Source organism: Mesocricetus auratus, unplaced genomic scaffold, assembly GCF_017639785.1.
Source record: "Mesocricetus auratus isolate SY011 unplaced genomic scaffold, BCM_Maur_2.0 Super-Scaffold_100010, whole genome shotgun sequence".
Lineage (NCBI taxonomy): Eukaryota > Metazoa > Chordata > Mammalia > Rodentia > Cricetidae > Mesocricetus > Mesocricetus auratus.
In genome coordinates, this window is record NW_024429194.1 from 65,529,015 (window position 1) to 65,555,586 (window position 26,572).

The window sequence follows — 26,572 nt, forward strand, 5'->3', positions numbered from 1 at the left end:
CCAAAGACTAACCGCCTCTTCTGACACACCCAAGTCAGCTTCTGGTGTCAGAGCAGAACCAGCCAGGGGTAAGGGGAGAGCAGAAGCTTTTCTGGAGGGAGGCCTTTTTTGGGAAGTTTTCTTGAGCCTTATTGGGGCCTGCTTAAAGTTTTCTTTACACCGTTGAGTCTCTGTATTGTTAATCCCCGACACCCTCCACACATTCTCAGACACAGGCTGCGCAGCGGGCGTGGCAATCATATCATTTCTCTTCTTCCTTTTCACCCCTAGAATACAGCCTCTTAACTTGGGTACTTAGGGCTAGCAAAAGTAGATGAGTCAGATAAAACTGTGATATCTGAGTGAGAGGTCACAGGTCCTGGGACATGTTGCTAGTGTTTTACGCTGTAACATGGCAGAAGTAGCCAATGCTCTTTTGTTTTGTTTTTCGAAACAGAGTTTCTCTGTGTAGTCCTGGCCTTCCTGGAACTCACTCTGCAGGCCAGACTGGCCTCAAAATCAGAGATCTGCTTGCCTGTACCCCAGAGTGCTGAGATTAAAGGCATGTGCTATCACCACCTAACAAGAATGGCAAATTCTACTGCTATCATTAAAGGTGCTAGCAGATCCCTAACAACACAGGCCCCCCACCTTCCCTCTCTGGAGCAAAGTACTTGTACTTGGTATGTGCAAAGTGGCTGCATGAGACCACCAAGATCCACCTCACTGGAGCTGTGTGAGGCTGCTGGGGAGGGACCTCACCATTTCTGGGGAGACATTTTTCTATAATACAGATGTCCCTAACAGCATATGGAGGTGTTTCAATTCCTATTCAGAAACCTCTAGAAGAGAAGATAAATGGATAGGAAGCCCAATCACCCTTCTCGAGAGGACTGTGCCTTCATCATGAAATTATTAACATGGGTAATGTGATCAAGAACATGCACCATCTTGAAGGTTCCACGCAGAACAGAGCATGCATGTTTAGAAATTACAAAGGCTTGCGGTAGAAGACTGCAAAGGGATATGGTTCCATTCAGCAGGCACAGCTGTGACTTCTTTCCAGAGCCGCTAAGTTCCCCTCAGGCAGTGACTTTTATGAAAGGGTTTATAAAAGTGAGCACTCTCACTTTTAACCCAAAGCCATGAGAGCAGCCATTTACTCTGAATCCACACTGCCTTGACGGGGGCCGGGAGAGGGCTGTTTCTAAGAACTGCATGTCATGTTGTTCCCCACCCTTTGCCATTTACTGAAACTGAACCTTCAGTCATGCTGCAGGGGGTCTGCCAACATGGATGGCTACTAGACTGAGAGCCCTCTTTGTACCCAAGGACCCAACTTGTATATGATACGAGTGTGGAAGGGAACCCATCCAAGTTTCTGAATGAGTGGGTCTCAAGTATGCACCATTATGGACACAAAATGCCTCATTGTGTTAGTCTGCTAAGGTATCCTGTGTTACATTTTGAGAAACACTTGAAGCCACAGAGCTATTTCTCTTTCAAACATATTGACACCACAAATGCAAAGGGAAAAAAGCATATACAGCTAATGAGGCCACAGCAAACCCAAGTGTTCTGAGAAGTTAGTCAACTCCTAGAAGAAAACTGTTAACATGAGCCTGGGTCCATAAGCATAGCGCAGCGTGGTAGCTGTAAATGAAAACCAACCACACAGCGCAGCCCTCCAGAGAAGCACTCCAAAGCCATGGCGGGGGTGGTTAAGAGCACTTGCTGCTCTTACAGGAACCAGGTTCAGTTCCCAGCACCTGTAACAGTTTGTCACTCTGGTTCTAGGGTACCTGTTACCTTCTTTTGGCCTCCAAGGTACCAGGCACACATACAGTGTACATACATACATGCAAGGAAACCACTCATACACATAAAATAAAAATAAACAAATCATTAAAAATATTGTCTGGTATTTGATCTAAGGAAAAAATACGGTTTTCATAAATTTGGTGAAGCATTCTGAACAGGAAAAAAATTTGAGCACTGTCTAGTGGGTCCTAAGATATGAAGCTCTGTTTCCTAAATTCATACTGGAAGGAATAAAGGATGGAAGGATATCTATTTCCCACTCATCTCTGAACCTCATTAGAAAAAGGAAAACTTTAAAAAAATAAAAATACATTAACAGATGTCTATTTTTATATCCATTTCAAATTCATATTAATGTCCTTCTAAAATCTTTAATGACACACAAAACTCTATCCCAAGTCAACCCACTCCTATGATTGATGGCTGTTGAACTGATATGAAGCATCAACTAATGGGTTAAATCTATGACTATAATGGGTTAAATCTATGACTATAATGGGTTAAATCTATGACTACATATCTCATTTGGAGAGAAACAGAACAGCCATGTCCTCACAGAGGACATGAATATGGATGTCACAGTCAGTCAATGCTGGGGATTCAGAAGGAAGCTGTCTGCACAGGTCTCATGATGCCTTGTTGTGTGCTGTGCATAAAGTGACCACACCCGCTACCTTCAGAGTGCAATCCTTAGGTTCATTTGATGGTGGGTGCAGAGTTCCAGGTCCACTTCAGAAAGAAAAGGGAATATTTCCAAACACCCAGACAGTAACTGTCAAAAAGAAAGGCTCTGATAAACCTACCAGGAGGAGTGCAAGCATCCGCAGGAGACTGGACAAATGTGGACCGCCTTTTGGTAGGCATGGGCAGAGCCATTTTCTGTTCTTTGTGTTTTGCCAGAGCAGCCTGAACAGCTTCTGTATGGATATCTGAAAAGTCAAACACATGGATTTATTTGCACTTGTGCTAGATGGTAACCTCTGAGGGAATAACTATTGGTACTTACCTTGTTCAAAACGCCAAGGGGGAGATTTAGGTAGCTTTATTTATCTTTTGATTCAGATCACGTAAGATAAAAACTAAAGAGATGGAGACAAAAGAAGTCAAGGGAGCAGTGAAGACGGATGGCACACGCAGCAAAGGGCTGCCTAGAGGTGGTGGGAGTCCAGCAAGTCTGTGCCCAGAGGAAGCCTCGCCTCCAAGTGCATCAGAATTAATTCTAAGGAGAAAAGTAATGTGTCCTAAACTGAAAACGTTGGATTCGAGCATCTGCAACAAAAGTAGGTTAGGATATGCTGAGCTGTTGTCAGAGGGAACTCGGCTGACCCAGTAGGTCTGTGTCACAGGAACAGAGGAATGATTCTAGTCTACAAAGTCACCAGGCACATGTTACTCATCTGCCAGCCTGCACACAGCTCTGGCTCTGGCCTCTTGCACATGTCATAGAAACCTCAAAATTAACATATTCCAAACAGAACTATGGCTTCTCCACCCCACTACAAAAAAAAAAAAAAAAAAAACTCCCGATCACTCTGCACACAGCATGGTACACTCTGCCACTGCTTTTTGTTTGTTTGGTTGGTTGGATTTTTTTTTTTAATTTTTTGAGACAGGGTTTCTCTGTGTAGTCCTAGCTGTCCTGATTACTCTGTAGATCAGGCTGGCTTCCAACTCAGAGGGATCCGACTGCCTCTACCTCCCAATTGCTGGGATTAAAGGCATGTGCCACCACTGCCCAGCTCTGCCATTGCTTTGTAAAAAGAACCTCTTACAAGATATTCAATTTGGACTTCTGGCCCGCACATGCATGCACACACTAGTACACACACACACACACACACACACACACACACACACACACACACACACACCAACACAAACAACCATGTACATATGCCCCTCACACACAAAGACTACAGGGAAATAAGGACACTCCTGCAGATCCTACTGAGGTAGATCAAGCTCAAGGTGCTTCCCACTTGACAATTTCCCCATGCCCAGGAATGGCTCCAGTCACTTCTTTCCAGGCCTTTCAGAGGAGCTTGTCCAGTCAGATCCTTTTTTGTGGGAACTTAAACTGAATCAAAAAGTGTAGGTTCTAGAGCAGATGTGAGTTAATGACAATGACACAGAAAGGAGAGATTCTGAACTTCAATGACCTCCCTGGAGTGCTTTCCCTTTCTAGGTGTCCCTCAGCTGTTTCCTTCTGTGACCCACATCGCTATTTAAGGTAGCTCAAAATGGCAGCTGTTCCTGCAACCAAAACAATGATGACTAACACAAACAAAAATTCTAGCCACATAAACAGTTCCACAGTGTAACTTTAAAGGGCTCCAACAGTATTTCATTGAATTAACTAACCACAACTTAAGCAGCCCTTTAATATCAAATATGAGGTTGTTTCTATTTTTTTTTTTTTTTTTTTTGGTTTTTCAAGACAGGGTTTCTCTGTGTAGTTTTGGAGGCTGTCCTGGCACTCGCTCTGTAGACCAGGCTGGCCTCGAACTCACAGAGATCCACCTGCCTCTGCCCCCCCCCCCCCGCCCCCCGAGTGCTGGGATTAAAGGCGTGCGCCACCAACGCCCGGCCTGTTTCTATTTTTTTTTACTACTGTTCACAGTAAGAATAATTCAACATTTCCACTTTAGGACACATCTAATTATTTCCTTAGCATTAGCTCCAAGGAAAGGGATGAAATCAATGAATATGCACTTCTTATTAATACTTCCTTAGAATAAGAATATTTTTCTCACATAACCACTGTTCTGTTATCAAAATCTGGAAATTTAGCCAGGTGTGTTCTAGGAAGCCTTTAATCCCAGCACTCAGGAGGCAGCAGCAAATGGATCTCTGTAAATAGATCTCTGATCAAAGCTTAACTTTACTCCCAAAGCTAAAACTATGCAAACACTTCACAGAGTGATATTGGTACATACTTTTAATCCTAGCACTCAGGAGGCAGAGGCAAGTGGATCTCTGTGAATTCAAGGCCAGCCTGGTCTACATACAGAGAGTGCCAGGACTCTCTGTATCAGAGATTGAACGAAAGAATGAATGAACGAAAGAATGAATGAATGAATGAATGAATGACACTTTGCCAGGCAGTGTTGTGACATATGCCTTTAATCTAGGCAGGCAGATCTCTGAGTTTGGGGCCAGCCTGGTCTACAGAGTGAGTTCCAGGACAGCCAGAACGACACAGAGAAACCCTGTGTCAGGAAAAAAATAAGGAAGGAGGGAGGGAAGGAAAGGGAGGGAGGGAGGGAGGGACGGAGGGAGGGAGGGAGGGAGGGAGGGAGGGGGAGGGGGAGGAGAGGGAGAGGGGGAGGGAGAGGAGGGGGAGGGAGAGGGAGAGGGAGAGGGAGAGAGGGAGAGAGAGAGAGAGAGAGAGAGAGAGAGAGAGAGAGAGAGAGAGAGAGGGAGGGAGGGAGGGAGGGAGAGAGAGAGAGAGAGAGAGAGAGAGAGAGAGAGAGAGAGAGAGAGAGAGAGAGAGAGAGAGAGAGAGAGAGAGAGAGAGAGAGAGAGAGAACAAACCCTCCTATCAATTCTACAGACCCTCAAGGTAAACAGTCTCCTGTGGTATTTGGTGTATTTCTCCTGTTTCTAAACAAAAGGCCACTCATGTAAGTGTCCTTTCTCGCTGTCCTGCCTTTCCTACAGGAAGGGCAATATTAGATACAAGTTTTGCTCTTGGTTTTCTTCATGCAACAACACATCCTTCATCGGCTGCTGGGTGGCTTACTTGTTCTCTCTCCACCATATCCTACAGTCTATTTAACCACTGACCTGTTTGGGAATCTTACTTATTTCCAATATTTTATAGCTACAACTAATGTAGAGAACTGCTTTTAAAGAGATGTACCATGTGCATGAACTGGAGTGTGTACATGTGCTCATGTGGGAGTAAGTTCTCCTTCAACAATGAGGGTCCTGGAGACCCCATCAGGCTTGATGAAAAGAACCTTCACCCACTGAGCCATTTCCTTGGCCAAAGCAAGGCTTTGTGCACAAAGGTTTTTGTATTGACAGTGGCATAGTCTTAAAGTAAAATTTTGTTAAGTCAGAGCCCTAAATCATTTAGTGAACACATCTATAGGTTGTTTGTTTGTTTGTTTTGACACAGGGTCTCACTATGTAGCCCTGGCTGTCCTGGAATTCATAATGTAGACCAAAGCTGGCCTTCACTCAGAGATCTGCCTGGCTCTGTCTCCCAGTGCTGGGATTAAAGGCAGGTGTCACTGTACCTGGCATGGTTTGTGTCAGGTTTTCTTTTTTTTTTTTTATTTAAAACAAAAACAAAACTCTATTTTGAGACAGGGCCTCAGACAGTAGCCCAGACTGTTCTGAGACTCACTGTGTAGCTGTGGATAACCTTGATTCCTGAATTCCCCTCCTGAGTGCTAGGACTCTAGGCTCATGGCACTGTGCCTGGCCCAGGAGTGCTGGGGATGAAACCCAGGGGTTTGTACATGCTAGGTGCTCTACCAGCTGTGCTACATCCTGAACCTTACCCTATCATAAGCAATTCCTCCTTAGAGTTTCTACTATTTCTCTACCAGCAAAGTGTAAGCACACATGTTCTCCTGTAGTCTTCATGTTCATGTATGTAGGTGTACCATGTGAATGTTTGTGCACATACCTGCAGACACCAGAGGTCTGTTCCAGGTATTTCTTTTTTTTTTTTTTTTTTTTTTTTTGGTTTTTCGAGACAGGGTTTCTCTGTATTGTTTTGGAGGCTGTCGTGGAACTAGCTCTGTAGACCAGCTGGCCTCGAACTCACAGAGATCCGCCTGCCTCTGCCTCCCGAGTGCTGGGATTAAAGGCGTGCGCCACCAACGCCCGGCCTGTTCCAGCTATTTCTATCTCTTCTCACTTTGTTTTTAGAGGATGGGGAGTGGGATTCTCTCACTGTACTGGGAGCTTGCCACTTTGGAAGACTGGCTAGCCCACAAGCCCCAGCAATCATCCCTGTCCCTGTCTTCCAGTGCTGGGGTGCCATTATACAAGTGCAGAACCTCTGACCTGAAGTTCTTATTCTTGCACAGCAAACCCTTTACAAACTAAGGCAGCTCCAGAGGCCCTTGTTTCTTCTTCTTTTTCCCGCTAGATGTTGCTATTGTTTTTTGAGAATGCCATACATTGCCCAAGCTGGTCTTGAACTCAAAATCTTCTTGCCTCTGCTTCAGGTGACTTATTTATCTGTTTAGTATGTGTTTAAACATGTTGCAGGTGGCTTATCTATTTAGCATGTATTTAAGCATGCTTCAGGTGACTTATCCATCTGTTTAGTGTGTATAGCAATAAGCCTGTGGTGATTTGAATGAGGATGGCCCCACTGGCTCAAATATTTGAACACTTGGTCCCCAGTTGGTAGAACTATTTGGGAAGGATTACAAGGCATGGCGTTGTTGGAGGAGGTGTATCACTGGGGGTGGGCAGTCAGCTCTCTGCCTTGTGATTTTTAACACGGGATATGAGCTCTCTGCTTCTGTTCTAACCCCATGAGGGTGGGGGTGGGGCATGTGAGGTGGACTCACCCCTCCTGAAACTGTGAATTCTCATGTTTTCTTTTATAAGTTGCCTTAGTCATGGCATCTCATCTCTGGCAGGACAGTCATGGACTCACTCCCTGAAACTACAAGTCCTAATAAATGTTTTCTTTTACAAGGTACCTTGGTCATGGCATCTCATCACAGTGACAGAATAGTCACTAAGACAGTATTGGCAGCCAGGTGCTCATGAAGAGGTCAGAGCCTGTTCATTTCTTCCACTATGTGAGTTCCAGGAAGTGAACTCAAGTCATCAGGCTTGGCAGCAAGTGCCTTTACCCACTGAGGTAAAATAAACATCCATGTCATTTGATCATTTTCCCCAACAACTTTTGACTTTATTTTCCCTAACTTTTCTTCATATGTTAGGGATATACAAATTTACCAAGAGATAAATTTATACTGTTTTCCCACCATCATAAAATTTTATGTTGTCTTTTATTGTGTCAGAAAGTCTTTGTACAGATAGAAGAGTCGCTGGTTTCCTTTGGTATGTGTATCCTTGTATCGTTCAGTACTCTAACCCAGAGAGGTGAAATGGGAGACAGGGTGTGCTCCAGAGCATCTCCCAGCTGTGTGAGCACCAGTATTTCAATAGTACATGTGTGCCCTGGTGATCTGCAACGCTAGCTACATACCACACAGTAAAGACCCTTAGAAGTACACTGGTCTACAGCTGAACTTGCTATTCTACCCCAATAGTATGCCCACAGGCCTGTGTGCCATACAAACTGTTGTGATTATGAGATCTCCATAACATAGTTAATATCTAGCTATTGCTCACATGTCTCTGTGTCTGCTAAGTCATTCTTCATTTTTCCAAACAAATGTCAAAAGTAAGTTCTCTGGCTTTGCCAATCCTTTGGTAACCCAGCTCTATGTACCAGAGGGGCAGGAAGATAGAATTCCAAGCCTATATTCCACATTATCTGCTTTGATAAGTCATTCTTTTGCATAAACAGCTATTTATCCTTTAGAAGGCTCAGGCAGCACCAGCATGAAGCCTGTCCTCAGCAGCATGTGCTTCCCCACCCCTCTTTTAGACGCTGCCTTTGTACCCTGGGCTGTATGAAGGACTCTTGTGTTTTCATCTGTGTTTCCCTGGAATGCCATGCTGTGCTCAGACCACAGGAAGAAGTGCTCCATCACTGCAAGTGCACACCTGCTGTAGTCTGGGGTTTATTAATACAGAAAGACTGACCAGGAGTACCTGTGCCAGCCACCTCAAGCTGACAGGACAGATTTGGACAAAGAGAAGGTCTTGTCTAAATGACAGAGGGAGGTACTGCTTCATTTCCCCAATATAAAATCAGAAGGATCCAAAGTGATGGTGAGAATTTGTAATAAGGCATGAAGTGATTGACTTGGATTGTCACAGCAGAGTTTACTGTCCTGCTTACAATTACAATTACAGGAAAATTTTTATGGGTCATTTTGTCAACAATGAGAAAAATGAGCAGTGGGGATTGTTCAGTGGCCAAGCACTTGCCTAATATGTGTGAGGTCCTAGTCTAATTCTAGTGCAATCCCTAGAATGACCAGAAAGGAAAAAAGAAGCAACTATATGTTACAAAAACAATCTAAACACATACAACGCAAGAAGTAATTATATATTACAAAAACAACCTAAACACACACAATACTGAGTAAGAATTTTGCAAGATACAGCAGCTCCACAGTCAGGTACATTTTTCTTTCAAGTTTCTGTACTTATGAATATTAAGTAATGTTCAGTCTTCTGCATGCTGGGACTATAGGTGTACACTATCTATCAGGGTCAATTTGGGCTATTAATTTTAAAAGTACAGTGCCAACTTACTTTGGGTTCTGAAATGAAATAATTTTATGTGGCATTGATATTTATCATATTATTTTAGTGTTCCCTAAGTTTATTCAAATCAAGATTGCCATATCTTATTGAAATTGACATTATCTTATAAAACAGATATAGTAAAATGTTTTAAAAAGGGCCCTTATATTAGAAGAAGTATGATTAGTCACTGTCTTGGAAAATAAATAACCAATTACAATGCAATAAAGTACTTTCTCAATGACAGGACAGAAGCAAAGCAAGTGCTCTCACTTGGTTCTTTATCTCCAAAAGTACTTTTATATGTGATAGGAAATATGAGAGCAAAGCTGCCAAAGCCAGGCACCGGCCCTGCTGATATGCCTTTGGGAGTCTTAAACCATTTGTCTCACTAAGAACCACACAGCAGGAGTCACAGCATCAGGTCGAAGAACACTAGGCCACCCAACTTTCCCTATGTGAAAACCCTGACCCAGACACTGGTGTCAAAGAAGACAGACCCAGTTGCTCTAGCTAAGATTCCTACTGATCAGAACACAGCAGCCCTCCTAACAGAATGTGATGGGTTCAACAGTGCAGAATTCATCTTGATCTCTGATAAGGAAATCACTTCTGAAGTTCAGTCCCTGGACAAAGCTGACTTTAGATTTCTCTGCCAGAAGCCACAGAAGTATCGTTTTCCAGATTAACAGGGTGATGCTAACACACCCTGAATGGCCTTTCTCATTTTATTGTTTTATTTGGGGTGGCTAATTTCTCAAAAGATCTACATCAAGGGTGTTGTTTGATGAACTTCCTTTCCACTGTAAGCATTAACTGTGTTTTCTGCACTTGGGAACAAACCATACATGTGTAGAAGCCGCACCACTCCTAAAGGTCAGGAGGAAGAAGTACTAACTACATCAGCATCATGTTTAAGCTCCTTTGGCTGAGCACCAAGAGCAGATCACGGAAGCCAAACTCCTAAAAGCAGGGGCTGGAGAGATGGCTCACCAAATAAGAGCACTGGCTGCTCTTCAAGGGGATCTAGGTTCCATTTCCAGCACCCACATATCAACTCACAAAAGTCTGTAACTCCAGTTTCAAGAGATCCAACACCCTCTTCTGACCTCCATGGACAATAGGCGTACAGATGATGTACAGACTATATGCAGGCAAAACATCCCCACACATAAAATAAACTCTGAAAACATAAGCTTACAATTAATCTGAAATGTTAAGCACAAATGCTATTTAGAGTTGACTATGGCTGCTTGGAATGTCACAGGTGCAAATCATCCTGTGCCAAATAGGAACTTTTTCCAGTCACACTTACCAGCATTAAATTACCAAGCCTTCCTGTGCACCCATCACTTCACTCTGGTCTTGAGCTATTTTGCCTGTGGCATGCCGTACAGCCCTCCTTCATGGCTGGAGATGCAGAGCACAGAGGTAGAGGCTCCCTTCACTCACCCATGCAGTTGCCATTAATATCAGGAATGTCAGAATTCTAAGACCATTCCATCCTCCAATGTGAGGAGAGTTTCTATAGCTATTCACTGCACATCCCACTACACTGAAAAAGCCAGTGTTCGTCTATAATCTATGTTTACCTGCCCTTTTACGTTCCACTTAGGACAATGTTGCAACTCTCACAGGTTTTCATATTTTCAGAGATTTCTTTTTAATGTTAGGGAGGTGCTTTTTTAAAACTTTTATTATTATTTCTTTTAAGCATATGGGTATTTTGCCGTGTGTGTGCACGCACGAATGTGCGCTTAATCACTAAACCATGTTTCCAGCACTTCAGAGATTTAAAAAAAATTATTATTTTTATTTGTGTTTGTGGGTTTGCACACATACATGTGGATGTTCTTGGAGGCCAGTAAATGAAGTCAGATCCTCTGGAGCTACACTTGCAGGCTGTTGGGAGCCACTTGATATGAATGCTGAGAACCAAACTAGGTCCTGTGGCAGAGCAGCAAGTACCCTTAGCCACTGAGCAACAGAGACTACTACTTTTGTGAATCACCTTTTCTTCCCTATTTATCCCTCCTTACTGGCCTGCCTCTTGCAAGATTCCTCCCTCCCACAAAGTCTCAGTGAGACAGACACCAACCTGACCACACTGAACCGTTCCCATTGCCCCTGTGTTTACAGACACCTGATTCACAGACTACGAGTTCTATCCGCTGGGGAATTCTAAAAGAAGTGGTTCAGAACGGCAGTGGCTGGAGGTCACTATGGGGCTTGTGCAAGACAGTCATAAACTTCACATCAGCCAATGAGCTCACCAAGTCTTCTTGATTCAAAATCGTTTTGGACACAGAATGTAGAAAATCAGCTTCTTGGCCTCTTAAACTAAATCTTTTATCATAATCTATCAACACACATGCATGAAAGAAAGGTAAACCAGGGGAGAAACAACGTCTCCCAGAAGGCTAGAAATGAGAATTCTAAGTGTTCACCCCCTTGTGCTCTGGTTAGAGCACTCTGCTGACCGTGAGTCGGCCTGAAAAGGAGACAGTGGTACCTAGGAAACCAAGTTGGATGCTTGGCAACATACAGAAAGTTTGGATATGCTCTGCTGCCGCCAGCATCACCTCCCTCTGATCCACCCTAAATGCAGCTGCTTTTAGCTGGGCGTGGTGGTGCACACCTGTAATCCCAGCACTCGGGAAGTTGAGGAAGGAGAGGACTCATGCCATCTAAGGACAGCCTGGGCCACAATCCAGTAGCAAAACAAGCAATCCTACTTTACTTCCTTTGTTAACCCAAAGTACCTCTTTAGCACTGGAAGACATCAGTGGACAGCAAGCAGTGTGCACTGGAGTGAGCTACTAAAACAAACAGAAATCTGAGTAGATTCCCACTCTGTTACAACTCTTAGTACACTTGAGAATGCTCAAGATTTGGCCTCTGAAAAGCTTCCCTAGCCTGTCTTCTCTCCCTGCTAGCCTCTGCACTTTAATTTCCAACTACTTTGGGGTCTACTATCTAGTGCCATTTCCCTAATTCTCAACTCTCTTTGCCATGACTCCACTGTTACCTGATCCCTCAGAACAAGGTAAGCTTCAAGGGAAACTGGTATGATGTGCAATCCTTTTGTGGTGGTAACTAATTATCTCTCATTTTCATCACCCCATGTGTGAAATTACATGTCTAGTAAAATCCACTCACAGAATGGACTGGTTGGCTCTGTAAATAATGTCCTTTTAAGTTGTTTCCAAGAGGATATTTTTCAACTCAAGAAAAGACCATGGTAACTTTAGCTGGTAAAAGGGAGAGAAAATCTAGAGGAAGCAAAATAATATTACAGTGAAGTTGTTTAGCCTAGTCTGTTACCTAAATCATAGGATATGCGGCACAGGGCACCTCGTAAGCAGGAACACAAAGCCTTGCTCTATGATCTGTTACTCTACCCACCAGCTGTCCCACTGGTAAGTACAGTACTTGCCAGCAACACCTTCTGGGTTAGAAGATACCAAGCTGATGAGTTCACTATGTGATGTTCCACTGTGTTTTGTTCAGGTCTGTGAACCATGGGACTATTCAGTAACTCTATAAGCACAGAAAGAGTGGCCTCCTCTGCCCACGGGACCTAACTCCCATCACAATGATGTTGCACTTGTCTGGCTCCTTTTCTGAAACTGAAATTCCTTGAAGGCAGAAATGGTCTCATTTGCTGCTGTCTGGTCAGGAAACTTGAGTATCTGCAGCTGACACTCAAGATGTGCTAGATAGACTGTTGAGTAAATGAACACAACCTTCTGGCTCAACAGAAAGCAGCACACCAACCATGAGGGGTGCTTAGAACACAGTTCACACTGCTCAGGACACAGTTCACACTGCCCAGAACGCACAGTTCACAGTTCCCAAGACGAATAGTTCATACTGCTCAGGTCACAGTTCACACTGCCCAAGACATACAGTTTACACTCCTTAGAACACAGTTCATAGAGCTCAAGACACACAGTTCACACTACAGGCAGGAAAACTTCAGCAATTCCTTCTTACCTGATCGGTATCGCTCATCTCTGGCCCCTCCAGATCGAGTTCGGTGGTACTTGGAAGGAGCGGAGGTCTGAGCCACAGTGGGAGCAGGAGTCTGGTTTTTGTCTTTTTGTCCTGTTGAGTCAGTTTCTAAAAAAAGGAAGTTTGGAAGATGGTTATTCAGTGGCAACAGTGGGGAGGTGGTATGTTCTAAGCACTTTACTCATTCTTGCCATGGCTGAAGGTAGTAATCCTCCATCTATAGTAAAGGGTTGAAGGTTAAGGTAGTCACATAAATTCAATGTGAAGGCCTCAAGCAAAAAAAAAAATTACCTTATAGCTGTAAACATCAATGGTCTAATGGGAAAGAAATAGCTAGACAATAAATAAATGTTGTGTAAAAATCATCATCGGAGGCCGGGCGTTGGTGGCGCACGCCTTTAATCCCAGCACTCGGGAGGCAGAGGCAGGTGGATCTCTGTGAGTTTGAGGCCAGCCTGGTCTACAAAGCGAGTTCCAGGACAGCTTCCAAGACAATACAGAGAAACCCTATCTCGAAAAACCAAAAAAAAAAAAAAAAAAAAAAAAAAAATCATCATCGGAGCTGAGCATTGGTGGCGCACGCCTTTAATCAAAGCACTCAGGAGACAGAGGCAGATGGATCTCTGTGAGTTCGAGGCCAGCCCGATCTACAGAGTGAGTTCCAGGACAGCTTCCAAAACAATACAGAGAAACCCTGCCTCGAAAGAAAAAAAAAATCCTCGGGACTGGCCCATAAAATGGCTAAATAAAACTTGAGTTTTCTGCAGTGCTGATGGTCACACTCAGGCCTCACATGAGTTAAGTACATGTCTCACAATAAATAAAAGACCTAGAGACTGATATTGGGGTTCAAGCTTCAAGCTGAAGATCAGAAAAGCAAAGCAGCCAGCCACTAGCTCTTACCTCTCTACCTATCCTCAGACCAAAGGGCGGATCCTCAGGCTGCTCCTCAGATTCACTCTGACTGCTATGCTGTCCTCAAAGTGGTTAGAGACTCCTGAGACTGACTGCTCCTATCTTTTATACCTCTCTAGTGCAAGATTAAAGTGTGTGAATCCAAGTGCTGAGATCATCTTTGTGAGTTGTTTCTCTTAACACTGGATCGATTTGTGTAGTCAGTGTGGTCTTGAACTGATAGAGAGATCTGTTTACCTTTTAGTCCGGAGTCGTGGAATTAAAGGTGTGTGCCTGATTTTTATATGGCTTGTGGCTAACTTTGCTTTCTGAATCCTCAGGAAATCTTTAATAAATCATAAATAATATATCACCACAGATATGGCCACCACTGAGCTAGAGTATCTTTCTGAGAGAACAAGGAGGGATGTGTTTTAGGATGCCCTCCATCTGTGTTCATCCACAGATCTAGAACTGTTCTTTACTGGTTCCTATTGCTGAAGTTTTCACTGAAAGTTTGTTAACTGAGCAGAGCATGACACAGATGGAGATTTTAAACCTGTTGTGTCTAACACAATGTGAGTGTTACATGACACAGTCCTAAGCAGGTAATAACAAGACAACTGTCAGTCTAGTTCAGGTGAGCTGCAGCCCCACTCCAGCTCACTCTGGTCTCCCTGTCTGATTCCCAGCTGTCCCCTTCCACTTCCTTTAACATCTCATGCAGATACAGACTTTCTAAATGTCTTCAGTTTGTAAACCAACCTTTAAGGTCAACCTAGATTCTCAATAGTATACTTCAAACAAGAGCTACACAGAGTTCTTACTATATTCTCCATATCTTCTTCTTTTGTTACTTTTATTAGTCTTGGACAAGGGTCTATTATATTATGGCCCATCTCCTGGATTTTTTTTCACTTTTGGGAAAAGAATTTATGTAGCTCAGGCTTGCCTAGAATCTGGAGTCCTCTTGTCTCAGCATCATCAGTGTGGAGATTACAAGTGTGTACCACCAAACCAAGCTACACTGATTTTTCTTTTCTTTTACTTTTTGAGACACGGTCTCACATCTTCCTGGCCAGTTGGGAACCTGCTGTGCAGGGGAAGCTGGTCTTGAACTCCTGATCCTCTTGAGTTCTAGGATTAGAAGTGTGCCACCATGCTGGCTTACAGTCTGTTTTTACAAACAAATCTATTGGGACATAGACAGGGAAGAATTGTACAGTGTCTGTGGCGGTGTCCATGCTGAGTGGCTATGACAGAGACTATGGGGTCTTTAAAGTCTAAAATACCATCTGGCCCTTCACAGAAAGCCTTTACCAACCCCAAGCTACAATAGTTAAATCAACATTTACATGTATGCTTGTGCCTGGAAGTAGTTTCATTCTATACAATAAGCCCAAGAAGTCGATCCCTTTAACAAGGAAGGGGGACATGGGCTGGGAGTTGCAGAGCCAGATGGAGCACAGATCCTGGCTTGTCTATCTCTGCTGGTCCTCAACAAAAGGCTCCAAAAAGAGCCACTTGGAAACCTCCCAGGACTTTTAAAAAGTCCTGATGGGAATTAACGTGTTCAGCTGGGAGCATCAATGCTTTGGGATTCAGAGAAAGCATTCTACCGACCAACCAAAAACTCCACAAACCCCACGTTGCTGCTCACCATGGAAAGATTCTGCAAAAAGCCACTTGTTAGAGAAAATACTTAAAATACAGTCCAACCAACTTTAAATAGAAAGGAGCTATTTTTATTTCTACAGTCAGATGATATATACAGGAAGGAAATCACATCAGCACACATGAGCTACTCTGTAAATATGCGCAGGGAAATGGTTTGAGGTGGCACAATGATCCTCAAACATGCTCCTGGAGCCGGGCATTGGTGGCACTTGGGAGGTAGAGGCAGGTGGATCTCTGTGAGTTCAAGGCCAGACTGGTTTATAGAGCAAGTTCCAGGACAGCCTCCAAAACAATACAGAGAAACCCTGTCTCAAAAAAAAAAAAAAAAAAAAAAAACAATAAAAAAAAAACATGCTCCTAATGGCCAGGAGGGTTTTGTGTTTAAGTAAGTTTTTTGTTTGTTTTGCTTTGTGTGTGGGGAGGAGCCATATAAAACCACAACTGTTATTATCTACCACTGGTTATTTTACAACAGAACAAATCACTCTAAGAAACATGGTGTTTCCAAATTGTATAGTTAATAATTCAATGTTTAAAAGATTGAATGCAAATTCTTACTTAAAAGGGGAGGCACAAAGATTCAAGTATTTTTACTATCTTTCTCAGACATGCTTCTGCTTTATATTTTTCAATGTAACTAATTACAACAGAGAAAGATAAAGCATACATTTCCACTCATGAGGAGGTACAGGTTATCACTGGTCAAGCAAAGGCATATAACCCATAGCAAGTCTTCTAATGAAAAAAATGGGGGGGCCGGGCGGTGGTGGCGCACGCCTTTAATCCCAGCACTCGGGAGGCAGAGGCAGGTGGATCTCTGTGAGTTCCAGGCCAGCCTGGTCTACAGAGCGAGTTCCAGGACAGCCTCCAAGACAATACAGAGAAACCCTGTCTCGAAAAACCAAAAAAAGAAAGAAAGAAAAAAATGGGGTTAGCTGACACACAGCCAAGAGCTGTGTGGAATGGATGCCGAAAACAAAGCCCACACAGACCTCTACCAAGTAACCAAGTAATGAGAACTCTGTGGCGTTTGTCTCTGTCCCCTCAGGAATCCATTCATCTAAGCCAACCCGTTTTCTCTGGGTTCTAAAACCATGACAATCATTTTGTTATAATTTATCAGAAATGAACCCAAAAGTTCTATTTACAGTTTCTATAAGTATGTCCAACACATAATGCCATAGAGACATGGATTTATGGTGGAATAAACTTGGCTAAACTGTGTGACATATCTGCTTCAACCCATCAAGAGGCTGTCTTGAAAGGATGTAAGAGCAGCTAGGAAAGTTGGCCCACACACACCATTTCAGCCTTCAGAAGGCTGAGGCAGGAGGACTGCTGTGAGTCTGAGATCACCCCAGGTTGCACAGTGAGACTCTGTCTCAAAGACAACAAACAAAGCCAGCAAGATGGCTCTGTGGTGCTGCCACCAAGCCTCGCCACTTTACAGTCGGAGCTCAACCCCCAAGATCCGCACAGCAGAGGAAAGAACTGACTCCTCTAAGTTGTCCTCTGACCTTCACATACTCCACGGTGCAGACACTCAGGGACACACTGAATGAATGAACGAGTAAATATAAAAAGAAGTTGTAAAACAAAAACAAAGAGGCCCAGGAAGCTCTGAGCCCAGCAGGGGAACATACAGCTGGGTGGCTCATCTTCGTGAAATGGAAAAAAATCATGCACTATGAACTTTTTTTTTTTTTTGGTTTTATAAGACAGGGTTTCTCTGTATTGTTTTGGAGGCTGTCGGTCCAGCCCAGCCTCACTATGAACTTTATCAACTTTTTGTTTTGGGTTTCGAGACAGGGTTTCTCTGTCTTGCTTTGGAGCCTGTAATGGAACTTGCTTTGTAGACCAGGTTAGCCTCAAACTCACAGAGATCCGCCTGCCTCTGCCTCCCAAGTGCTGGTATTAGAGGTGTGCACTAGCAAACTTTACCAACTGAGAGAGAGGGAGGGGGGGAGGGAAATTAGGGGAATACCTTAGTATAAGAAAGAAAATAAAAATGATACTGATTCTTTTAAACTAAAGGTTAGAACCTATTTAAAAAAACAATATTCAGTTTCCCTGCTCCTGGATAAAAAGTGACTCTGTCGCTCTGTCCCCTGTAGAAACTAGCAGTGAGTATGTACTTGGGATTGAGAGGGCAGAACAGTGCCTGGGAAGGGAACAAGAAGCTGGAGTGTGGTGCGCCCTACGTGCTAGTGCACCGGGCTATGGATGGATGGAGGTGTCTGAGAGCATGGGAGGGCAGGACACTGACCCCATCCAATAAATCTCACAATCACTTGGGGAGCTATAATACAAGGTTTCATGTTTCAGGTAACTGTGTAGTTTTATTGCTATGGTAAGGAAAAGTTAAAAGCAAAGGCGGAATTCACTATATGCCGCAATATAACCAGATAATCTGTGAATTAAAATGAAAAAAGTTCAAATACTCCAGTCCAAAAAAATCACTTTATATATTATATATAAGGCTTAGATGAGACTTACAAGTCACTGTGTATCAGAACAAAGCACTGACGAGATAGAAACCAGAATTCTTTACCCTTTACCCTTTCACTGTTTAGTTTATAGAAAAAAACACATTTATAAAATCTAAATAATTTGAAAGGCATTATGGTGTACATAAATGCTGGAACAGGAGCCTCACCAATGAAGTCTTCAATCATAGCATGATCAAGACACGGTTACTCTTCAGCTGTTCAGGCGACTGTGCAGAATGGCCACTAGGGGTCACCATTACGTTTAAATGGTGAAGGTAGGTTTGGTTAGTGGTTTTTGTTGTTTTGAAAACACTTTAAATTCTTGAAAGAATTACTTTTAACAGTCAAGATGTATATAATTTATCACTCTTTCCAGAAAGCAGATGTGTCTTCTATGTGCCTACTGTTTTAACTCAGAGACAGATACCGTAGACAGGAACAAGTATTTACTAGTAGAAAACAAACAGCACACAGCTTTCCCACCTAGGAAAATTGGGGAAAGACCATTCTGTTCTTAGCCTCTGGCTCTGCATTTAATTTGAAAATGCTCACATGTGTAGGAGAAAGAGAGAGGAACCAGACATTTGCAGTTTTAAAGGTGACTGGAGCATACTGCATATGATTTGAAAATGCTCACATGTGTAGGAGAAAGAGAGAGGAACCAGACATTTGCAGTTTTAAAGGTGACTGGAGCAGACTTGTCTCCAGCCTTGTGGCACTGCCATCTACACAGGTGTACCAGATAATGATCACTAATGTTCCATGGAGTTTTTGCTTGTTTGTTTTTGTTTTGTTTTGTTTTTTTTTTTGAAAGGGGTTCTCTGTGAAGCTTTATAGACCAGGTTGGTCTCGAACTCACAAGGATCTCCTGACTCTGCCTCCCAAGTGCTGGGACTAAAGGCGTGCGCCACCAACGCCCAGCTTGCTCCATGTTTTTAACCTGGCACATTTCTTTTTTTTTTTTTTTTTTTTTTTTTGGTTTTTTTTTTTTGTTTTTTTTTTGGTTTTTCGAGACAGGGTTTCTCTGTGGCTTTGGAGGTGTCCTGGAACTAGCTCTTGTAGACCAGGCTGGCCTCGAACTCACAGAGTTCCGCCTGCCTCTGCCTCCCGAGTGCTGGGATTAAAGGCGTGGGCCACCAACGCCCGGCTTAACCTGGCACATTTCTTATTAGCTTCGTACATTGCATTCTGGCTACTATCTCCCCTTACCCTACTTACTTCCCTCCCACCCCTACCAATCCCATCTCAAGTTTCCCATTGTGGAATGTGCTAACAAGGAAAAGAACAACGCTCTCTGAGTCCACATAACAGGGAATTAAACTTGTGAGGGTTTCAGGAAAGACACAAGACAATTAAGAAGGGACACTGTTGTAGGATCTTGCTGGGCACAGAGAAGGGAAAGCCACCTTATTCCACAGTGAGATGTTTGCAGCAGCCCAGAGAGGGATGGAAACCTTGTTATGGACAAGGGAGACTGGTGGAGCAAACATAGCCCTGCACCGGAAACAAAATGACCCTCAGGCCAACTGTGAAAGGTTCACACAGAACGGCAGGGTAGAAATGCTGCTAACAGTGCAACACTTCAACTTTCTTTCCTTTCCTTCTCATGCCCTCATCTCTCTCCCTTCTCCCTGTAATGAGACAAGACAGATCAAAGCTATACACAGAACAGGCTAGCCTTGATCACTATGTAGCCCTCCAACTCAGGATCCTCCTGCCTCGGCCTTCCAAGGGCAGGCATCACAGGCTCCTTAACACACACCGCTTTATCTCCACTGTAACAGCATCTGAAAGGTCTATCCAGAGCTGCCTCCAGAAGAATGGCCAACTGTTCTTACACAGGGTCACTGCCTCTTTCTCACCCTGTTCAAGGATGGATGCAGAGTCCTTCCTTCAGGGTCTGTGCTGGTGAGCTGAGCACTGGGATTTGCTGAGAGCCTCACATCAGGGAAAAGCCTGTGAGTGGTGGGTTCTGAGCCTGGGAAGAGGGTGGATTCTAGGAAGGAAGGGGCTCAGCAGCCTTGATCTACCATGAGTTAAGTGCCTGCCTGGACTGATTCTGACCCACAGATTTTCTGGGCCACAGGACACCAGGAAAGTGGCTGTGACAGAGACTAAGGGAACACTTCTGGGAACTCCACCCTAGGAACCAAGAGGAGTATGTGAGTCAAAAGGAATGTGCTCCACCTTCAGGATACATCAGAGAAGCGGGTCAGCATCATGGGCCGCACAGTGAGACTGACTTCAGTAGCACCCAGCCAGACTTCACTTTCAGCTGCAGAGGCTGGACCACTTCTACTGCTGCCTCAGTCCCTCGGGCTCTTGGGCAATTCAAGGGGAAAAAGAAGCCCCAAAGGAAGGGACCGGACTTCCTTCTGATAAGATATATGGGGTAGATACAATGATGTATGCCCAGCCCTGGCAACTCCCATCCTACCCACGCCCACACAAAGAGCACAGGACCCGGTGGGCGGGGATCTGAAGGGGCAGGCTCTCCACTATTCAGGAAGCCTTACCTGCAAAGCAGCTTCGAAATCAAAATGAGACAGGAAGATTCCACAGCAGGTAGCACCCACCTCTCAGGGCACACACAGGCCTACTTAATCACACTCCAAAACATCACTCGTGTTCAGTAACTGGACTCCAGCACTCCATTGAGAACTCTGACACACTGTGTATTTCAATCTTTGACACTCTGTCCATGTAAGAGCCTTCCTGTGCCCTCAACGGCACAGAGGCTGAGGTCAGGGTTGCTGGTACTCCTCCTATGTTCCTCCTATGTAACTGACAATTTTTTTAAAAACAAGTAGCTGAGATCTTTCTTGTCTCCGCACATCTACCAATGACAGTGAGTGGTTGGGAGAGGAGATATCAATTTAAAGATTAGGACACTGATTAAAGGTTGTGGCTGAAATTCCTACTCAATGGGGCTAGGGTGCTTCAGTGGGTGAAGCTCCCGTCTGTGACCCTGGTGCCCTCTTCCTACAGAGAGATGGCCAGTGAAGGGGGTTGGGGGACCCTTCAGGGCTGTGGGTCAACTAGCCTGGTATAAACAGTGGCAAATGACAACAAAGGGAAATCCTGTCTGGAGGTAGGTGTCACCCAAGGCTGATCTCCTTATGTGGGCACCCACTCACATGCATGTGTGGGATGTGTGTTTCACATACACCCCCAAAGCAAGTCCCGTCTACCAATGTACACAAAGTTACCTGTTTTATGAAAAATAAACTGTGACTCTGCTTTCATGTTCTTACAGGAAGCTGTTGAGGAAAATAGTATTCTAGGCTCTTCTTGATAGTCTGGGGCAGCAGGGCTAAACCACAAAGCTTTTCCTTTGTTTCTATAACACAGTCTATAAACATTTGCACAGCCGTGAGGCAGGACTGAATGTAGAAGACCTGTGATAAAAAGCCTGTAAAGCTGCCCTGCAGGGCAGCTGCCTGTGTACAGGACACTCGGGAGCAACTAAAGACCCCAGAAAAACAGCAGCGCCCACTCAGCTTGACAAAGGAACGTTGCTCACTCATTGTAACTTCTTACTGGTATATGCTTGAGATGGTCGCCATACAACCACACTCAAACATTTATGTCTTATCCCTAAAAAGGCAGTGTGTGTGTGTGTGTGCGCGCGTGTGTGTGTGCGCGCGTGTGTGTGTGCGCGCGTGTGTGTGTGCGCGCGTGTGTGCGTGTGTGTGTCAGTGTGTGTGTGAGTGTGTGTGTCAGTGTGTGTGTGTCAGTGTGTGTGTGCGTGTGTGTGTCAGTGTGTGTCAGAGTGTGTGTGGTGTGTGTGTGGTGTGTGTGTGGTGTGTGTGTGCGTGTGTGTGAGTGTGTGAGTGAGTGTGTGTGTGTGCGTGTGCGTGTGTGTCAGTGTGTGTGAGTGTGTGAGTGTGTGAGTGTGTGTGAGCGTGTGAGTGTGTGTCAGTGTGTGAGTGTGTGTGAGTGTGTGTGTGAGTGTGTGTCAGTGTGTGTGTGTGAGTGTGTGTGTGTGAGTGTGTGTCAGTGTGTGTGTGTGAGTGTGTGTGTGAGTGTGTGGTGTGTGTGTGAGTGTGTGTGTGAGTGTGCGTGTGTGTGAGTGCGTGTGTGTGAGTGTGTGTGAGTGTGTGGGTGTGTCAGTGTGTGTGTGAGTGAGAGTGTGTGTGTGTGAGTGTGAGTGAGTGTGTGTGTGAGTGTGAGTGAGTGTGGTGTGTGTATGTATGTGTGTGGTGTGTGTGTATGTGTGTGAGTGTGTGTGTGTGGTGTGTGTGTGCGTGTGTGAGTGTGTGAGTGAGTGTGTGTGAGTGTGTGAGTGTGTGTGTGTGCGTGTGCGTGTGCGTGTGTGGTGTGTGTGTGCGTGTGTGTGCGTGTGTGTGTGGTGTGTGTGTGTGAGTGTGTGCGCGTGTGTGTGTGCGCGTGTGTGTGCGTGTGTGTGTGCGTGTGGTGTGTGCGTGTGGTGTGTGTGTGTGTGGTGTGTGTGTGTGGTGTGTGTGGTGTGTGTGTGTGTGGTGTGTGTGCGTGTGTGTGTGTGGTGTGTGTGTATATGTCAGTGTGTGGTGTGTGTGTGTGTGAGAGTGTGTGCGTGTGTGTGTGAGTGAGTGTGTGTGCGTGTGTGAGTGAGTGTGTGTGTGTGTGTGTGTGTGTGTGTCTACAGGCTGAGGAGTGTGTACAAGGTGAGCTCTCAACCTGGTCCACATGGTGAATTCCAGGGCAGTCAGGGCTATCTAGTGAGACCCTGTCTCAAAGAAGGAAAAAAAAGCAGGCAGTCTCCTATCCTGACTGGGACACAGACACAATGAAATGAAGTTGACAGAAGAAGAAATCAAATAAAGGAAAAACAAATACATTAACAGTCTGAAACAAATTAATACAGTATGTCAGAGGGACCTCTTCACCAAAGCCATCAAAAACAGTTGTGGTGACACACTAACTAACGTAAAAGGTCTGGGATCTTAGAAGAAGCAACCACAGGAGTACTTCCGGGCAGTTTCTAACTAACTAACTAACTAACTAACTAACTAACTAACTAACTAACTATTACAGTGCTGGGAACTGAACTTACAGCCCCACACATATGAAGCAAGCACTCCACTACTAAACCACTCCCTGAGCACCTTTTATTTCAGGGCAAAGCTGCCCAAGTTGCTCAGGCTTTTCTTGAACTCACTCTACAGCTCAGGGAGGCTCTCAACTCGACTCCCTGCTGCCTCAAGCTCAAGCAGGAGGTACATGGCTGTTTCACCAGGTCAGACTTGCTCTCGGGGGCAATTTTAAACAGCAACGAGCCACCAAAGCAAGGAGGTAGCAGGGCAAGCATGGTTCTTCTCAGGCCCAGCCTGAGGGCGACTGTCAGCTTTCTAGTGAACAGCTAAACTGAGGAACCAAGGGAAGGCCCTCACATTCACTACACGGATGTTGATCACCTCAAACTCCTGCTCCACCTGCCTCGATCTCATATTGGGGTTATAGGCATGTGTCAAAACACACCCAGCTCTGAGATATTTTAAATACACACAAGTATCTTTGTGCAAATCTAGAACAATCCTAAAAAGTGTTGGGGTGAGAGGCTGGAGATGGCCCGGGGGTTAAGAGCACTGGTGCGCTGGAGAGATGGCTCAGAGGTTAAGAGCACTGGTCTGCTCTTCCAGAGGACCTGGGTTCAATTCCCAGCACCCATATGGCAGCTCACAACTGTCTGTAACTCTGGTTTCAGGGGATCTGACACCTTCTATACCAATGCAAATAAAATAAAAAATTAATAAATAGTTTAAAAAAAACAAAAGAAAAAAAAGAGCACTGGTGCTGCACTTGACCTCTGACCCAAGTTTGGTTCCCAACATCCAGTGGTTTCACACCTACACTAAACACACACACACACACACACACACACACACACACACACACACACACACATCTCCCTAACCCTGAGCACAGCACAGCACAGGGTATGTGTTGGGAGATGGGAACTGCGAAGGGGAGGGGAAAAAGGAGGGAGAGGGGCGTGGCCGTCTGTGATGCAGGGAGGAAAGGTGACAGAACTGACTGACCTTTGTCTGTGTGCCCTGCATGGAGTGAGGTCTGACCTCGGCTTTGCTCGATCTTCACCCCACTTTCTTTCAGTTGTTGTTGTTGTTTTTTCTTTAACACTCAATTTTGAAACAGGGACTTGGTGAACTGCCCACACTGGCCTTGAACTTGTAGTCCTCCTGCCTCAGCCTCCTGGGTGTCTGGAATTCCAGGTTTGTGTCACCAGGCTAATACTAATCTTTTATAGAAGAAAATGAATAAATAGTACCTCAAGTTGGTTAAAGCTGAGGAAAAAAACTATTTAGAATACAGACTAGCTATCAAAAACAATAAAAAAGATTGGAAGACATTTGTCCTTATAGAAGGAGAGGGAGGGCACTGTGCATCTTTGTTGGTGGAAGCCTGTAACACTATTTAAAACAGACGAATTAATTTAATTTAACAATAAAACTTGATGGGTATGTATCTCAGCAGTAGAGCACTTGTGTGGCATGTCCCATGACTTCGGTTTATTATGATAATCATAAATAAAAGTAGGAGGGGGAATATTAAGCTCAATACAGGCATCCAAGCCTAGAACCACAGCACTGAGGACTGACAGGACAGTGAGTGTGAGACAAGCCTGGGACACAGAAAGATCCTGTGCCAACAAATGAATAGAAGAATGAACTGAAAATGGAAATTCTCCAGTGACAGTGAGCCCACCCCAACAGCGTCAGCAGATCTAAGGGAAAGGTCAGTAAGGGTGGGGACACGCTGTGGGAGATCTAGGGGAGAAGATCCTCCCACGTACAGGGTAACCACAGCTTCTGACCTAGCAATGTCACACCTCAGAAAAGCTGTTCAATCAGACACAAACAGACCAAAAAGCTAGGGAACTTTCTTAAAATGCAATTCAGCGGGCTGGTGAGATGGCTCAGTGGTAAAGGTGTCTATCTGCTGTATAAACCTGGTGAGACAGCTCGGCAGTGGTAACGGTGACTGTCTGCTGTGTAAATCTGATGGTCTGGGTTTGGGCCTTGAAACCCACATAAAGGTGGAAGGAGAGAACCAACTCCATGAAGTTGTCCTCTGACCTACACATACACGCTGAGGCGCATGCATCCACTCATACAAACAGTAACAGCAAATTAAATCTAGAAGAATGCAATTCAGATGAGGAACCAGACTGCCTAGAACTTCTTTCAGCAAACTCCTGTGTAGAGTGAGAGTCCATGCCAGAGCAAGTCAGCAGACTCTAGGCAGAAGCAACAGAGATTACAATGGCAGGCCACCATTGGCCCTCTCCAGCCCTGCCACCTTGGTGTCTCAACAGCACCTGGAACACTGCATTGCTTGATAAATATGCATTGTTGTTCTGTCAGTAATGCCTATATCTTTAAAATAAACACTTTTCTCTTAAAGCTATCTGGAGCTATTAGATATCTGTATGAAAAAAAAAATCTCTGAACTCAAAGACTAGACCAGCAGAGTAAGGTGCCCTACACAAAACCTTCCATTTTCTTGTCACTCAGAAGACAATCACTCTTGGCCAACAGAAAATGATTTAAAGGCAACAGAAGGCTGGTGGTTTGAAGCCAGTTCTTTGGGTCACTCGTGAAGGAGATTAAAATCATGGCCCCTCCTGGAAACATGCTAACTGAGACACAAGGGAAGCTTTGCTCTGGAGTTGGAAGCCCTGAGCACAGTGAGGCGCCCCGCAGGCCACTGGTGACCAGAGCACGAAGCTCTATGCATCCGGTTAGGAGCTGAGAGCTACAAGGGCCATGCCCTCATTTCTCATGCTGCTCATAGTGAAAGTGTTCAGGGCCTTGGGTGAGACTGAAATCTTCATAATGATGTACCTGCCTCTTTAAAAGACAGCATGACACTTAAATATCAGAGTTAGGGTTTTATTTAAAGGAACAGCAACTAATTTAAATGTTGAAACTTTAAAAGTGATTTCACAGGATAATTTGGACAGGCCACCTTCCTGCCACATGGTGACTGTGCAAACGAATCCTTAAGATGCTATGGAATTTAATCAAGGTTAATCTTCTCAACATGTTCTTCAGTCTTCTAGTATCTGCTATATTTATTTATTTATTTATGTAGGTTTTTACGAGACAGGGTTTCTCTGTATTGTTTTGGAGGCTATTGGTCCAGCCCGGCCTCGAACTCACAGAGATCCGCCTGCCTCTGCCTCCCAAGTGCTGGGATTAAAGGCTTGCGCCACCACCGCCCGGCCTTAGTATTTGCTATATCTAGATTGCTGAATTTTCCTGATGAAGTCCAACTGTAAAGATCATGTAACATTTGAGAAAAAGACATGTACATTTAAATACAAAGCATGTATGTAT

General features: G+C 44.5%; 1 protein-coding gene across 4 annotated transcripts in view; it reads right to left on the minus strand.

Moving 5' to 3' along the window:
- The window catches only part of Dip2b (disco interacting protein 2 homolog B), a 181,073-nt gene that overhangs the window by 80,986 nt on the left and 73,515 nt on the right, over positions 1 to 26,572 (minus strand). For all 4 annotated transcript variants that reach the window (XM_040753817.1, XM_040753816.1, XM_040753815.1 and 1 more), the window contains exons 3-4: positions 13,156 to 13,281; positions 2,604 to 2,729 (exon numbers count right to left, since the gene is read on the minus strand). In XM_040753817.1, coding sequence (XP_040609751.1) covers positions 2,604 to 2,729; positions 13,156 to 13,281 — 252 coding nt within the window. The remainder of the gene's footprint in view (positions 1 to 2,603; positions 2,730 to 13,155; positions 13,282 to 26,572) is intronic.